We start from the raw sequence: 17,231 nt of genomic DNA, 5'->3' as shown, positions 1-17,231 counted from the left end.
TCAGTCTTCTAGGACAGTCTATTGCTGCTGACTTGAAAGTCAACATTATTGAAACAAAAAACTTTAGGTTTTAGGTGTCAGGCCCCCATCCCCAAACCCAATGACAGCAACTCTTATTTGAAAGTAAGGAAGAGGTCTTCATTCAGTCTAACAGCAGTACATGTCCACAAGCAAACATATGGTCCAGGAGTCAAGGTTCTAAGTTACATGAGCAGGCCAAGTGGTTCATATCCTTAAAGGAAGCTGTGATGTTGTACCAGCAGTTGATATGCCCTTCCTGCCAAGCTTTTAAAGATGGGAGTGGTGCAAGCTCACTCGCAAGACTCTCTCTGCTTTTGGTTTTGCTATGCACATGTATGCATGCTCTGTCAGGGTGGGTACATCTGATTCGACTTCATAAGTGGCACCTGTCTCTTAGTGCCAGCACTGCCAGCACTTTTTCCTGTTCAGCCTCTCTCTCTCTCTGGCTGGCCGAAGTCCTTCCTTCTCCCGGATAAGGTTCTGCAGCAGCAGCATGGGAGAGAACCAGCAGATCTTCTTCCTTCTCTCTGACATTTGAAACCACAAGGGGAGGACCTTCCAGCCCCCCCCCCCCCATCTGCTGCTTCTCCTTCCTCTTGAGCTTGGAACTGTGTGTGCCGGATCCTGACCAATGGGGCCCATGACATTGGGCTCTGATTCCAGTTTTTGTTCCAAATCAGTTTTATTCATCCATATTGGATTACTGCACTGTTCTCTGTGTTGGACTGTCTTCAAATATGGTCCAGAGTCTACAGTTGTTACCAACAGTGGCTACTAGAATGTTCTGGAAGCCAACAATTGTACCATATGACAGCGATCTAATATTGACTACATTGGTTACCTGTTTGTTTCTGGGCCCAATTTAAAGCACAGGTGCTTATTTTTGAAATCTTTAATAGATTATTGATTTTATTGATTATTTTATTTCTATAGAACTTAATATATTCAAAATATCTAAGCGGTGTACAAAAAGCTGAAGCAACAACAGTCAACTTAAACAAAATATTACAAAAAACAGTTACAGTGGTGCCCCGCAAGACGAACGCCTCGCAAGACAGAAAACCCGCTAGATGAAAGGGTTTTCCGTCGCGGAGGCGCTTCGCAAAACGAATTTCCCTATGGGCTTCCTTCGCAAGACGAAAGCCCATAGGGAGATCTCCGGGACAGCGGGGAAGCGCAGCGCCTCTTCCCCACTGTCCTCGGAGCTCCTCCCGCCGCCAGGCTTCGGAAGGCTGCTCCGAAGCCTGGCGGGGGGGGGGGCGGAGAGGTTTTTTAAAAACCCCGGGACAGCGGGGGACTTCTCCGCTGTCCGGGGTGATTTTAAAATGCTGCCGGGCTGCAGCGCTGACGCCCGGCAGCATTTAAAAAAACCCGGGACAGCGGGTTTAAAATTGCCCCGGGCGGCGCGTTTCTCCGCTGTCCTGGAGGGCTTTTGAAGGCAGGCGGGGGGAGCAAATACTTTTGCCCCCCACCGGCCTCCAGAAGAGGTCCAGGACCTCTTCTGAAGGCGGGCGGGGGGCAAAAGTCTTTGTCCCCCCTGCCTGCCTTCCCAGGGGCTTTTAAATCACCCCGGACAGCGGAGAAGTCCTCCGCTGTCCCGGGGTTTTTTTAAAATGCTGGGGGTGGGAAGAAAAGCCCTTGTCGTCCCCCCCCAGCCTTCAGAAGAGGTTGGGGGACAGACTGTCCCCGGACCTGGTCTGAAGTCGGTTTCCCTAGGAACGCATTAATTGATTTTCAGTGCATTCCTATGGGAAACCGTGCTTCGCAAGACGAAAAACTCGCAAGAAGAAAAAACTTGCGGAACGAATTAATTTCGTCTTGCGAGGCACCACTGTACATATAAAAATGTTACATTAAAACAAAGTTGCTAATATATATATATCTCAATTCATTTTCCTTCTGATGCACCCTCCCCTCTCAGCCTCCGGGTTCTCACTCAGGATCCAACAAACTCTCAGCTCACTCACAAAAGTCTCACAATGAGAAAAGTTCCCTGGAAACAGCCGGTGTCACCTTAGTCTCTCACTCCAGACTTGCTTTTTATGGGCAGGCCCCAGGTGGCTGATCCTTCCTTAGGCTGCCCACAGCTGTGTCCCATTCAGCTGTACTCTGTGCACTGAGTTCCAGATACAGCAGGTTTACTGAGTTTCCCACAGGGTCACATCTCTTCTGTCCTCTCCTCCTCCAGTTGCTTTAATAGCATTGAACCTGGTAATTTCAAGGGCACCTTTGTTGATATGACTCTGCCTGTCTACCCCCTGAGTCCACCCCCTCCCCAAAGGAATACTCCTCCATTGTCCCCTGAGACAGACAGATGCCAGGAACCTAAGACTGGCCTTGGAGAACCTGCTCTCCAACCCCTTACCATTGGAAGTATGTTAGGCAGGCCTTTTCAGTGGTGGCACCAAGACTCTGGAATAGCCATCTTCTGGAAGATGCAGCAGGCTTCCTTTCCTTTCTTCACTTAGGTAGATTTAGAAAACTTATTCACTCAGACAGGCTAATACTGCTCTGCTATTTTTAAAATTTTCTTGGTTTCATGCTGCTGCTTAGTTGTTAATGTAAGGAATATTTGTGTGTGTTTGTTTTAACATTTTATTTGCTTCAAGTGCAGGCTGTTATAGAAAAACAGGATAGAAGTAATAATGGATTTACAAGCACAGTTTTAAAGGACATGAGGAACTAACCCTTAAGCAGATAAAGTGTTTGCCTTCAAACAATGCGTAAAGAAAAAAATACTTATAAAATAATTTGATACACTCCTATCTCGGTGATCTTCAGAAGAATGAGGGATGGTGCTATGACAGGTCAGCTTGGCCATTGTGATGAAAGTGTCCCATGCAAAAAAGAGAATCAACTCTCAACCTGAAAGAGGGCTTAATTCCTTATTTGAAAACCTTATTTCATGGTTTGAAAACGAGCTTACCCTTGACTCACACAATATCATAGCCTCCTGCTTCCTCCATTAGCCAGAAGATGGTGCTAGTGTATTGCAAGTTTTCATTGTAAGGAACAAAAAGAATTCTCTTTGAATACAGTGGTACCTCTGATTACGAACTTAATCTGTTCCAGAAGTCTGTTCTTAAACTGAGGCGCGCTTTCCCTAATGAGGCCACCCGCCACCGGTGCCCTTCCACCGTTCCGTTCGTAAACCGAGGTAAAGTTCGCTAACCGGAACACTACTTCCGGTTTTGCGGAGTTTTTTAACCAAATAGTTCATAAACAGGGCTGTTCTTAAACCGAGGTACCACTGTACATGCTAAATATATATTAACCTTTAAAATTTGGTAGCCTGGAGCTCTTTAAACACAAAATTTTAAGAGAAATCTGCAGGCTTATTTTAAAATTTGAAACAGTCATACGGAGGCAGCTCTGCTTGCGGTTGGGTATTTCAGCATACTGACAATATAAAGTGCGAAGATTCTCAGAACCAGCAAGGCATAGGTGACTTCTCACACAAAGTATGAGGTTGTCTCGGGTAGGGTGGAGAAGGTAGTGATGGCTTTAATCTCTTTAATTTTGAGTTACATTGTGCCCCATAGCAGCCATTTTGTGACAGGCACCTCCAGCACACTCTTAAAATTCAAAATATGCTTGGCCGAGAAGGTTGGCAATTCATTACTTAAATTAATAGTTTCATCTAACTGCTTCCATGTGAATCAAGCAGAACTAAAGAAGAGAAGCCAGAAGGGTTAAAATTGATCAGAGTCAATAGTCAAATGTGAGAACAGGGGGAGGGGGGAGAGACTACTTTTAAACTGCAGAGCAGCATCCAAAACACATCCTGTAACAGATAAAATACTTCTAAGGGATTTAGACAGCACATCTTCTAGCGTTCCTGTGTTGGCAACAGCCCACATTTGAATTTCCACAAAATAATTGAACTAAGCGTCAAGTGCAGCAGGTCTAAAATGATGGCCTTTTGTTTAGAAGAAATTCACACTAAAGAATAGCCTTTTCTCTATTCCAGGGGTGGGGAAGTGAATCCAGCCAATGGACTGGATGCAGAACTGCCCCACCCTCACAAACAAGCCACTTTTGACAGGTGGATGGGGCTGTCAATTATCTAATATCATAGGATACACTCTGAGGCTCTCGGTTGTCTCTTTGCAGTTACTCTGAATAACGTTGTCCCTGCGTCTTTCAAAAATGCAGGAAAGAACAATTCTGCCCCTCCTCCGCTCAGGTGCTCTTGACCTTGTGCATCCTTTTAATAAGCATTTCAAAATCTTCAGGTTCTCAGACCACAGGTCGAAGTTCACCACCTCCAGGGTATGTTCCAGAGAGGCAGCAACGAATCGCTCGTCAGGGATCCTACACCAGCATCAACAGTGAAGGAGAATTCATTCCAGAGACCAATGAACAATGCGTGAGTTCAGTAAAGTGCTCCTCATCTTTGAGTATTACATAAGAAGCTGCCTTTATACCATGTCAGGCCTCTGGTCCACCTAGTAATTTCTACCCTGTCAGCAGTTTCTTGTGGTCTCAAACAAGAGTCTCTTCCAGCTTTATCAGGAAATGCCATGGATTGAACCTGAGACCATCTACCTGTGTAGCACATGCTCTTGTCTGAGCCACAGCCCTTTCCCAACTTTCTTGGTAGAGTTCTCCATTCTGCCTTTTCGTATTGTATTGTGTCTTAGATTATATTCAGTTTGACTTTCTGTGACCTCTCCTAGATGCTGGATCCTTTAAGCAGTGCTGAAAACTCTATTTCTGGCAGTTGTCAGTCGTTGGGCCAGTCAGGAGACAGGTATGGACCTTAATGGGTTTGGAATCGATTTTACTGTCGTCCAATTTCTCCTCGGCATGTTTGGGTTGCTAAGGAATTTTCCTTCATGTGAGATTGACAAGGGAACCTTGGGGTGTTTCTCTCTCCAGCGTTATTTGTCTTGTCTCATTTGTGTTAGCTCTTTTCTTCATAGAATCGTAGAGTTGGAAGGGGCCACAAGGGTCATCTAGTCCAACCCGCTGCAATGCAGGAATCATTTGCCCAACGTGGGGCTCAAATTCACGATCCTAAGATTAAGAGTCTCGTGCTCTACCGACTGAGCTATCCAGAGGGATTCAGTTACATCTATTTCTTTGCTTCTGGCATTTGTGGGTGAATTGTAGATACTCAAGGACCCTTAGGAAGTACAGATATTGTTAGTCTATTCCTGGCATAGACCCTGTAGTAAATAATAATAATAATAATAATAATAATAATAATAATAATAATAATAATAATAATAATTTATTATTTATACACCGGCCATCTGGCTGGGTTTCCCCAGCCACTCTGGGCAGCTTCCAACAGAACACTAAAAATACAATAACCTATTAAACATTAAAAGCTTCCCTAAACAGGGCTGCCTTCAGATGTCTTCTAAAAGTTTGGTAGTCAAAGTCAAAACGGATTTAGTTTACCACTAAATTCATTTTATTGGTCTCCATACAGTCCCTTACTGTTGCAAGCATAGGTTCAGCACCTCTACCGCTTCCCTTGAATATGATGAGAGAAATACTAGTCATTGGTATACTGATGACACCTTACTTCAGAGCCCTAGATGACCTGGCCGGCAGTTTCATGTAGATGTTAAAAAGTATGGGAGATGAGAGGGAACCCTGCAGGACCCTATAGCACAGATGCCATGAGGACAAGCCGTATTCTTCCAGCACTACCTTCTGGAATTTAAGTAGGAATTGGAACCACATTGCCCCTAAACCTGTCGTGCCTCAGAATCCAATTGAATACTGTCTGAACTTCCTGACAGTAAGAGCTGTACGACAGTGGAATTTGCTGCCAAGGAGTGTGGTGGAGTCTCCTTCTTTGGAGGTCTTTAAGCAGAGGCTTGACAACCATATGTCAGGAGTGCTCTGATGGTGTTTCCTGCTTGGCAGGGGGTTGGACTCGATGGCCTTTGTGGTCTCTTCCAACTCTATGATTCTATGATTCTATTTTATGATTCTAGAGGAGATAGCTTTCCCCTCTCTTTGGTGCTGGATAACTCTTCCCCATAACTACTAGCAGTCCAAGAGGGGAGCCAGTCTTCCACTTTTCCATTTTTAGGGGACACAGGAAGCATTCCACCCTTCTGCAGCACATGCCTATGTCATAGAATACAGCCTCTTTAAAGCACGATCAGGTTTTGTCCTAGGAGACAGGGCTTCACCACTCTCTGCCATACTATATAAAAGACCAGTGCTGAAGCAACACTTGCTGATCTTTCTTTCCAGTATCCAGCTTAGGTGAATCTGATATCCAGCCACATCCCAAAGCTTGCTCCATATGAGCTCTCCGTGTTCCTGACTCTTGGCTACCTGCCCTGTACCTTGCCACACCTGAACAGGGTTGCCCCTGCTCTATGGTATCTGATATTGAAAGCTGCCAAGAGGTCCAGGATAACTAGTAGTGTTTCAGTCCCCTTGTCATAGGTTATCGCATTGCATCAGGGTAACCAAATCAGGTTCTTTGATGACAAAAACCAAATGGGAATGGATCCAGATTGTTTAGCTTGATAACTTGCATTACTATAATGAGGAAAGCTGTATTTTGCCTAACGAGGGAGGAAACTGGATCGTATATTTTTAAAAATGTGAAAGATTAAATGTAAAATTTAAAATATATGCTAAAAATTGATTTCATCTTTGGGGTGGGAAATTTACACTTAGCTATGTACCCTGGCTGAATTTTTCTGAAAGTGATATCCAGTTTGTAGATGGGGGAACCCAACAGATTATGTAAATTCTCTGTTCAGTTATGCATATGTTTATATGCAGAAATCCCACAATACTGCATTGGATGTGAATACATTATTGTAATTTATTCAGGTTTAGGCTATCCAGCATCTTCCTAAGTTGTGAGAGGGGCATCACATTAAGTTGTAACACAGGCCATTCTTAGCCCAGTTTATAGGTACAAATCTTAATTCTTTCTCCCTCCAAACAGTCTTTCCTACAGAAAATCCTGCATGTCCAGGGCCCAGAGTTTCCCAGACAACAGGCAGGATTTTTCAGGTATGTCTGTATAGTTTTAAAAATAATTATTTGAGCTGATGGTTGTTGACAGATAACAGGAGAAAGAAACTCCTACCTTGTTGTTTCTCTGTTGTGTGTTGGCTGCTCCTAGTCAAGATTCTATATTCTCTTTTCTGATTGCAGAAAGACATTTTGAAATGTGCAGACCACTTCTCTGTCACTTGCCAGCAGTTACCTGGCTTCCAGTCTAATCAGGGTGGAAGATACTGATGTGGAGCCACATCTCGTTTGCCTCTCCCATTCCTTTGCCACTGATCGGTTGAATGTTGCTGGGTCAGGGAGAGCATTAACAGTTTTCAGGATACGTGCTTATGCATTGGTTTCTCTTCCCTCCTGAAACCACCTGTAAGGAGGAGGTTGACTGAAACGAAGAAACTTTAACTACCAGAAGGGCAAATATGAAAATAAGCTAATAAGTTATACTGTGGGCTGCCTTTTTCAGACAAAGTGCTGTGTGCCAACTGCCCTGCCATCTCAGTGGAAAGGGAGATGGATTTCAGTGATCTGCATAGTTCAATGGGTTCTAGAATTTAAGATTTAAACATATTTAGCGAACCTTTTCTTCCAGTCATGAGACTCGTGGATTTCCCTCCACTTTGGGTCATTCATCTGTGCATGTTCCTTAAGCTAACTTGTTTTGCTTTGTCTCCCTCTGTCCAGATCGTGAGAATCAAATCTATGACAAAGCAGAGAAAGGAGGGACCTACCCTCGGCGTTACCATGTCTCCATGCAGCACAAAGATTATAATGACGGTGGGTGTGCTTGCACTGCAAGAAAGCACCCTGCTTTTTATCTTAATGATAGGGTTGCCGTTAGACATCTCTCCCAAGGGGAACTATCTGCATTTCCCTAGTTGGCTAGGCCTCTGCTTCTCTGACTCACTTTCCTTGAAATTGCTTGGGAGAACTCAATGGAAGCAGGAGGAGTGACAAATACAAATGAAAATATGAATTTCCTTCCTTCTCTTTTCCTGTAGTTGAATAGCTCAAGAAGAACAGAGAGAAACTCTGTTTCTTGCATGCGAACCAAGTTGTTGGCCTGTGCACTACAAGATTAATCCAGAGCAGAGTTGTCCAGAGCTTAGGTTTTTGCTAACTCAGAAGTCATGCCTGCAAAGGCTTCTTGCTCTGTCCCCAGCCCTGATTCCCCACCCCCACCCTGTATCCAGGCAGTTTTATTTGCAAACTTTTCTTTCATACCGTTTTCTAACAGGACGGAGGACCTTCCCGCGTATTCGACGTCACCAGGGTAACCTCTTCACACTAGTGCCATCAAGCCGCTCCTTGAGCACCAATGGGGAGAACCTTGGCCTAGCAGTGCAGTATCTGGACCCCCGGGGGCGCCTGCGGAGCGCGGACAGTGAGAATGCTCTCACCGTGCAAGAGAGGAACATTCCAACCAAATGTAAGCAGTCTGTTCCAGATTTGCGAAATGCAGCACTATTGTGCTTTCCAGTGCATTCAAGATGGACAAAAGGAAGCACTTGTTCAAATTGATACAGGGTTTTGGGGTGGCCACTAACACAGGTGGCTTTTTAACAGATAAAATTGACTCTCGGTGGCTCTACACCCTGAGGGTTTGGAATAAAGCTTCTGTTTACCAGGTACTAAGAATGAACATTAATATGAGATGCTATGTCTTGTCATGCTTACGAGCTTTCCTGGGGCTACTGACAAGATAGAGTGTGACGCCTACATCAAACTGTTTGATGTTTAATATCAGTTCTTATAAACTGCAGATGGACAAAGAGAAATGTGTGAAAAGCTGATGTTGTGGTCCTAAAGGCCCATCAAGCAGAAGTCAAGTTTTAAGAACTCTTATCATCAGAGCCAAACATATGCCACACCTTGAATCTTTGATAGGTGGCATCTCTAGCTTGGAGACTGGAATTATCTCCTTCATTTAGTAATGCAGGTACAGTGGTGCCTCGCAAGACGAAAATAATCCGTTCCGCGAGTCTCTTCGTCTAGCGGTTTTTTCGTCTTGCGAAGCAACCCTATTAGTGGCTTAGCGCTATTAGCGGCTTAGCGGCTAAAAGGCTATTAAAGGCTTAGCGGCTATTAAAGGCTTAGCGGCTTAGCGGCTAAAAGGCTATTAGCGGCTTAGCGGCTTAGAAAAAGGGGGGGGGGGAGTGAAAAGAATCGCAAGGCGTTTCCGTCTTGCAAAGCAAGCCCATAGGGAAAATTGTCTTGCGAAGCGCATCGAAAAACGGAAAACCCTTTCGTCTAGCGGGTTTTTCGTCTTGCGAGGCATTCGTCTTGCGGGGCACCACTGTATAAATAGCGTCTGTTGACGGGTGTAGAAGACTATTCTTGAGGATGACATTATAAACTGAGAATTCCTTCTGTATTTGGCAGCTCCAAGTGCCCCAGTTAATTGGCGGCGAGGGAAGCTCCTGGGGCAAGGTGCATTTGGCCGTGTGTACTTGTGCTACGATGTGGATACAGCCAGAGAACTTGCAGCGAAACAGGTCCAGTTTGACCCAGACAGTCCTGAAACAAGCAAGGTACTTGAACGATACCACTGGGAACACTGTCTAAAGTAAATGTTCGTATTTGGAAATACCGTGCTAAGTAACAGGCATTCGAACGAAGCATGGTTTGTATAAAGATATCATGGTTGGTTCTTTCCCTTAGAATCCCCAAATGCAATCCCACTGCACTCAAGACTGCCAAATTATTTACAAAACTTCACCACGTCACCTTTCCCTTTACCATTGGCTGGTACAAGTAACCAACACCTTTCCAAGCACTTGCCTGTTTACTGGTCTTTGACCCTTAGTAATCAGCTAATAGTAACCATTTTGTTAATCTGGTTGCCACCCTAATAGAAATAATTCAGAGTGGAAATTGTTAATAACGTCAAAGTAGTGGGAAAACTAATTTCTAGGCAAGTTCTTGCTGAGAACTTGTCACTGCTGCCAAGTTCAAATGTGGTTCAGTAGTCAGCTGTCTGGACCTGAGTACTTTATCCCACAGTTTCCCCCAGTTTGGACATAATGGGAAACTGATTTAACAAACCACAACATCTTCCTCAATGGGGGAGCATGCAGGCACACACATTCTTAGCGCAATGAACTAACTGGCTCTCTTCATGCCTGCAGGAAGTGAGTGCTTTGGAGTGTGAAATCCAGCTGTTGAAGAACCTTCAGCATGAGCGCATTGTCCAGTATTATGGGTGCTTGAGGGACCGAGCAGAGAAGACCCTGAGCATATTCATGGAGTACATGCCAGGGGTAAGAATTGAGCTAGTCCTCTAGAAAGTGATTGCCGTCTGCTTCTGACCTGCAGTGGATTTGCAAGATTATTTCCTTGTTGTTGAAGCCCTCTTCAATACCTTTCCTGCTTTTCCTGTGAAGGGTTCTGTCAAAGACCAGCTGAAGGCCTATGGTGCACTGACGGAAAATGTGACCCGGAAGTACACTCGGCAGATTCTTGAAGGAGTCTGCTACCTTCACAGCAACATGATTGTACATAGGGATATAAAGGGTAAGAGATGCCCACGTGACTTGAGCCAGTTCCCTCAACCTGGTCTCTCTTCCTCTTCTTGGCTCCCCTCTTCATGTATTGACTGCTAATACCCTGCAAATTAGAGTTAGTGACAGACTTTGAATCACTGTTGCTTCCCTCTTCCTCTCCCTCCCCATCTCCCTCCTTCCTTCCCCCTTCTCAGGAGCCAATATTCTCCGGGACTCGGCTGGCAATGTGAAGCTTGGGGACTTTGGGGCCAGCAAACGGCTGCAGACAATCTGCATGTCTGGGACCGGCATCCGTTCTGTCACTGGCACGCCCTATTGGATGAGTCCAGAGGTGATCAGCGGCGAGGGTTACGGAAGAAAAGCCGACGTCTGGTGAGAAGTTGCTTTGTTCTGTTTGTTTGGTGCATAGTTCTAGCCAGGATTTCTGTGTACCTGAAGTCCATAAGCTTTTAACCTTCTTACTAGGAGTACAAGGAACATTTCTGGAAAAGGAAAGTGACATTTTTGTCCAGAATACCCCTGACTCAAATGGCATACTTGGTTAGTCTTGCAGCTGCTTGTATCTGCTCTGTGTTTGGGCAGGGACTGAGTTCACTTCCTAGCAAGGATTAATTTTATGTTGTAAAAGGTGGCTGACCCTCTGACCACTAACTCTAGGTGTGTAAGGGTAGCTTTTCAGTGATAAGGGGCTGAACTTTTAGAACCAAGAGCAGTTTTTCCATCATCATTATCTTTATGTATACCTCATCCTTTCTTCAATTAATTATGCCTTGAGAAGTGTTCTTCATGCTCAATTCTTGTCTCTCCTCCTAAGAAGCCAAACAAGTGTCTACAAATGTGTCCTTGACAAATTTCTGAGTGTGTCCTTTATCGCATATCTGCAAGGCTGGCATTTGGGCTGCCTCTTACATTCTTTTAATAAAAAAAAATTAAAGCTCCTGCCGTGGCCACATCTGGAAGAGCTTCAAGCCATTCTTCTGTGGCCTTTTCTTTGAATTTCCAGGGCTGAACTCTGATAGAATTAACTTCTGTACATGTGTACTGTAGGAATAAAATGAGGTGTGTAAGTTCAGTGGATCTCCAGACAAAGCTATTTCTCCAGTTGAGTTATGTTGTAAGAATATTTGTCATTTTCTCTAGCTTTGTTCAGAATTGAAAGTTGGATCTGGCGTAGTTTGAATTGGCCAAAGAGATGAAGAATTTTAAAATAATCTGGCTTCTGAGTCACTTTCTGTTTCAGCTTTGTTTGATATTGGTTCTCTATTCAGCCCTCTATGTCCTGATCCTCCTAAATGATTCACAAACGCTTATGCCCCAATTTATTTGTTAGTAAGGTGCCACAAGCTTCCTTGCTGTTGTTTTTAGGTTGCAACAGGCTAACTCCACTTCTCCTCCTTAATTTATCTCGATTGTGCCCGTTGTGTGGGTGTCACGGGAACTGCCACAAGAAACTCCAGCACTGCCTTTCCTTTTTCTAATACAGATAATTGAATTCTATGTTCTCCCATCCCCAGGAGCCTTGCCTGTACTGTTGTGGAGATGCTAACAGAGAAGCCGCCCTGGGCAGAGTATGAAGCCATGGCAGCCATTTTCAAGATTGCCACACAGCCAACTAACCCCCAGCTGCCTTCCCACATTTCAGAAACTTGCCGGGACTTTATAAAGCGGATCTTTGTAGAAGCCCGGCAGAGACCCTCAGCTGAAGAGCTGCTCCAGCATCCCTTTGCACAGCTCCCATACTGAATTGCCCTCCCCAGAAACAGTACTTCTTCCTTGGCTTTTAGCATTTTCTCCTTGGGAGGATGCTGTGCTGTGGCCCTTATCTGAGCAGCAGCTCCAAATAAGTGCTGGCACAGCTGTCTTATTTGCCTAGAGAGCCGGTTGGTGTTTGAGGAGCAAGGCAGGGACGTCAGTTGCTTTTATTTGGATAGATTCTTCTTTGGATTGATGCTTCTAGTAGCTGTGCAACCTACATCTGCATCTCTGTCCTTACCTGTGCTGCCGCCATGGAAGGTTTAGTGGCACGCTTCCCACAAGCACATGAGCCGGGAGCGGCTTAGGAACCACCTCACTTGAATGTAGCTGTGTATCAGAAGCTGGTCCAAAGTGGAAGGGGGCTTGTGGTGTCAGAACTTGTGATAGCTTCTAAAAGCTACAAAAATGTGTGTTGGCTAGCATTCTGTGTTTCAGTTCCCCAGGACTATTGTCAAGTGCCACAGAGAACATGGACTCAGTTATTATATATAATAATTATTATATATTTTATTAAGTATTCAGCATCTGAAAGTGTTCAGAAAATATTGATTTAGAAGAATATGTGAATAGTGTTGTTTTTTTATATAATGACAAACCCAAGGAGCTGGAGGCAGAGTTGTACTTTCTTTCTGTTTGCCTTTTAACTCTCTCCTATCCACATTTCTGGATGATGAGATGGGGGTTACAGTGGAACACAAGCACAACGAGGCCTACACAACAGTGGCCCCTGAATGAAACGAGGGAATCGAGCTTCATTTTGACAGGGCTGTCTGAAGGTGCAATTCAGGACTGTGTCTATGCAATAACTGTGCTAACACAGGATTTATTATCTGGCACAAAAATCAGCATCCTAAGATTCAGTATTTCTAACTTTTATTTATTTTAATTTAATTCTTTTCAAAACAAGTTTCTGGTCTTCATGGCTGCAGAGAAACTCTAAATGTGGAGGGTTTGAGAGGGGCCTGGTGACTTCTTAGAAGTCACAGGGGGCTGAGCAGGATACAGCAGTTGTGGCATGTGCTTAGTGCCCTTGCACAAAGAGCAAAAGCCAAATAAATCATCAAAAACAAGAATATATACAGATTTTTACTTTATTTGCATAATTTATTGAGATCATGGAATGTGACATTTTTATGGATTGTTTTAGCACAGAGTATCACATGCTGGATATAGACAGGGGTGCTGTAGGATAGCTATTGCTTGCAGCTGATGAGAAAGAGCCCTGCATTGGGAGTTTAATACAGCTGGCCTATCATGCAGCAGTTAATAGCTTTCCTATGAAAATGCTGTTCCTTTGAAGCTTCAGGCTCTTCTATATCTGTTAGATGTCTTCTTCCACCCAGGTATTTTCTGCAGAACAGCCGCCGGTGCCATACTCAGTTTTTTGCGAGTCCTTCAAACCAAAGATATTTCCAGTGCTGCCAAGATCTTATTTCAGGGAAAGGTGAAAGACTGCTGCTAAGCCTAATAAAGACATTTGTTTTGAGGTTTCCATGTGATCTTGGATAAAAATAGTTTTATAAATGGAAGACACATGCCTGAGCAGCAAAGGCGAGGGAGATATTTATGCAAAAGCTGTACTTGTGATTGTGTTTTCATAGAGTCATCTAATCTAGCAGTTGTGTGAAACAAAGGGACAAGGCCTGATTTCAAATGCTGCATTATCTTTTGGCTAGGAATCCTGGGGATTTTTAAAGGGGAAGTCATGACAAGTCATTGCAGGCAATCTAAGCAGTATCCTCTTTCAACTAACTGTTTAGCGGCGAAGGGAAATTTGCTTGTTTTGCCGTATAAAACCTCGGACTGGGAACCAGATGCAGTCAGACAGGGCCCGTGTAACGTAAGGACCTGCTCACATTCCATAAATATTCGCTTCAAAAAATGCACTTCCTAGGATAGCTGAGCAATTTGACCAATGTGTTGTGCTGCAAAAAGAATGTGTACTTCTGTTGTGTCATGCTTCCAATCACCTGTTCTTAGCCTTTAAAAGAGGTAAAATTTATCCCTCCTCTTTCCAGCCAAGAGTCATTTACGACAGGCACATTGACACCGTCTTAGGGTAGCCAGCTGTTTTCGTCTCTGCAGAGTTGAGGATTGCTATCATCTCTCAGCTTTTTACAGGGCTACAGATGTTTACTTAAATCACAAGCTGGCAGCCTACCAGCTTGACATGTTGGTTAACAGCCAGTACTAGGCAATGCTTCCAGTGGACCTGCAGCAGTATATTTGAAGCAGAATGCAGTCACCATGTGAATAAAATGTAGCAAAGGTAAGAGTTCTTTCCTTGTAGCAGTGATAAGGTGTAAATGTAGCTTCTCCGCTCTGTTTAAGGCAGGCATGACCCTGACCACTGGTCCTGTTACCTAGGGATGATGGGAGTTGTTGTCCCAAAACAGCTGGAGGGCCAAGTTTGGCCATGCCTGGTTTAAGGCTTCCACAATGCTACTTTTAAGACTGGATGCTGTTTTCTGATGGGGCAATCCAGGATTTAAGGAAGTACATAGCGTGATTTGTTCCTTTCAGGTAATGGAGGCTCAAAAAACCTGCAGTGATTCTCTCACGCACCCCCTTTATCTCACCTGCCAACATGTTTGAAGGACTTGAAGAGAGGCCTGAAATGTTTGTTGTCCTGAAACATGCCCACCCTCAGCCCAAATTGTGGTCTGTGTATCCTGTGACTTGGCAAATGCCCGGCAACAGGCTCTCCCTCCACCTGTCTCCAATAATGTGATTATGTTGGCTGGGCTCCACCTTTGTATGATACACTCCAGAACCCAGACCCAGAGCCTCTGATTAAGCCTAAGAAATAAGCCAAAGCATTACTTGTATGGTCAGCAATGCACTTTTACAAATGTGTGTATATCATTCCCTATTTGTTATGCTTTTTACATCATGTAAACAAATGATGGTGCCTCTTATCTTTTTTTATTTATGCTGTATTTGTTGATTTTTATAGATTATGTATAGCAACTGTTATGGGATGGGAAAGAAATTGACACCTTCATGAATTTTAAAAGTGGGGAGAGAAGCAGCTGGTTTTGCAGAAAATTTGAATATAGTTTTATAACAAAATGTGTTAAGCCAAAATACCTCTTTGTTTCCTCATGCACCCATTGGGCCAGTGGGAATGTTGAATTCGTTTCATAGAAATAGCATAGATCCCAAAAATAAAATATCTGGAATGGGTTGTTTTATGAGCAATCTATCCATAGGCTTTCTCCAGGAGACCTGGTTAGGTTTATTACAAATCTGATTAAATTGTTGCAGCGCACAGTATCACCAGTGTAAATCTTACTTAAGTTACTGGATGGGCACATCTATTTGCATAACCTTTATTGGATGTCTTCAACCTGGATTTGACATTGGCTTGTTGCATATGGATTGATTTACTACTCAAACCAATTTAGAAGGATTGATTTGTCCCTAAAATTGCAGCTAAATCACTTACCAAAAAATGGCCAGTAACTTACCCCCTCCAACCATTTCCAGTAAGAAAGTAAATTCCTTCTGTAGTATAAAGCCCCATTAATCTGTTCATACTCATTTTCAAGCACTTTGTGGCCCCCTGATACTTTCATTTGCACTTTTGCTTTCAGTAAGTTTCTTGTCCCCATGGGTGCAGATGAGAAAACAGGTTGCTGAAGGATAAATTGCAAATTTTCCCAGATGGAATTGTAACCATATGTGAGGAAAGAAAATAATGGTGTTTTGGGCTTGGCGTGACGATTCTGTATCCTCCAGGTTCACCCTCTTAATGTTCTGCTAAACAGGATTATTCTGTCTTAGTTACTGTGGGTGTGAATGATTCAAACACATCTTAAAATAGCTTTTTGCATTGAAGAAAGCTACCATTGCCAGACAGCCTTTATTTCTTCTCTTATTGGCCTTTAGAAGAACAGCTGCATTCTTGGATGTGTGATATGGGGGCTGTTCTAATATCTGATTTCAGGGTAAAGTTTTAGAGAAGAATATACCTTTATTACATTATAGTCCAAAGCAGTTGAAAGGAAGTCCCACTGACTTTTGCAGAGTTTGCTTCTACCAAGATTGCTGCCTCTACAGCACAGCAGCATGATTGTGAAATTGCCATGTGGAAACTAGAAGATTGCACATTTTGCTTCTCAATCTGCTGATCTGCAATCCAGAGTATTCCCTATAGATTTAAATTGTCTGTATTGGAATAAGTGGTTTGATTTATTGAAACCTAAAGGGGGGGGGACTTAAGTATTTTTAACAAGTGGACCATGTGTGCCTCATAAGCCAGCAGCAGCATTGTGAAGTTTTATCAACTGAACCTGGAGTGTACAGAAGACCTTGAACCACTTGTGTCTTTCTGTTTTTATAAATATCTATACTGACCGGGGCTTGCAGTGCAAAGCCGGGCCAAAGTATAACTTTTATTTACAATAAAATAAAATTTTTGGCTAGTACTGTTTTGTAAGTACCTCTGTTGTTTGGATGCTTGGATTATTTAGAGGCAGCTAAAAGGTCTCTGCTCTTGTCTATATGGCAAGGAGTTCCCGTTCCCTCCACCATCAACCTTCCCAACTTTATCATGGTATACGCTATTCCTTTTCTGCAAAGTGGAGTGGAATGCAATTTATGAGTGTCTCAACACTAGAAGTCTCTGTAATATCTGATGCCTTATAGACTAACTGGATTGTGGTGGGAGCTCTTGTGAGCATCTACCTTTCTGTCTGTTGTGGAATGCAGACACAGTTAAGTTACTTCATCTACCTTATATCTTCCTCTCTCTGCTCCAGCAGCCGCTGCAAAATTTGTCAATGCTGGGTCACCTCCATATTGCAGTCTGTGTTGCATCATAGCTTTCCTTACATCAGGAAACAACTGAGTTGTTTTTAATATATATAAAACAAAATGGCTGCTTTGTTTTCCTGTGCATAATTCATGCCAGTATTTGAGTAGGGAAACTTGCATGTAATGGGATAAGTTGTA

General features: G+C 43.6%; 1 protein-coding gene across 1 annotated transcript in view; it reads left to right on the top strand.

The window, feature by feature from the left end:
• MAP3K3 (mitogen-activated protein kinase kinase kinase 3) overlaps positions 1 to 16,705 on the top strand; it is a 39,610-nt gene extending 22,905 nt beyond the window's left edge. Inside the window, exons 8-17 of the mRNA XM_028702174.2 lie at positions 4,257 to 4,390; positions 4,701 to 4,774; positions 6,953 to 7,020; positions 7,702 to 7,794; positions 8,255 to 8,446; positions 9,400 to 9,548; positions 10,146 to 10,277; positions 10,401 to 10,530; positions 10,715 to 10,892; positions 12,035 to 16,705. Of these exons, the coding sequence (XP_028558007.1) occupies positions 4,257 to 4,390; positions 4,701 to 4,774; positions 6,953 to 7,020; positions 7,702 to 7,794; positions 8,255 to 8,446; positions 9,400 to 9,548; positions 10,146 to 10,277; positions 10,401 to 10,530; positions 10,715 to 10,892; positions 12,035 to 12,263 (1,379 nt within the window). The 3' untranslated portion in view covers positions 12,264 to 16,705. The remainder of the gene's footprint in view (positions 1 to 4,256; positions 4,391 to 4,700; positions 4,775 to 6,952; positions 7,021 to 7,701; positions 7,795 to 8,254; positions 8,447 to 9,399; positions 9,549 to 10,145; positions 10,278 to 10,400; positions 10,531 to 10,714; positions 10,893 to 12,034) is intronic.
• Positions 16,706 to 17,231: the final 526 nt, after the last annotated feature.

The sequence above is a fragment of the Podarcis muralis genome, chromosome 13 (genome assembly GCF_964188315.1).
Source record: "Podarcis muralis chromosome 13, rPodMur119.hap1.1, whole genome shotgun sequence".
NCBI lineage: Eukaryota > Metazoa > Chordata > Lepidosauria > Squamata > Lacertidae > Podarcis > Podarcis muralis.
This window is presented reverse-complemented; position numbering and strand designations above follow the sequence as displayed.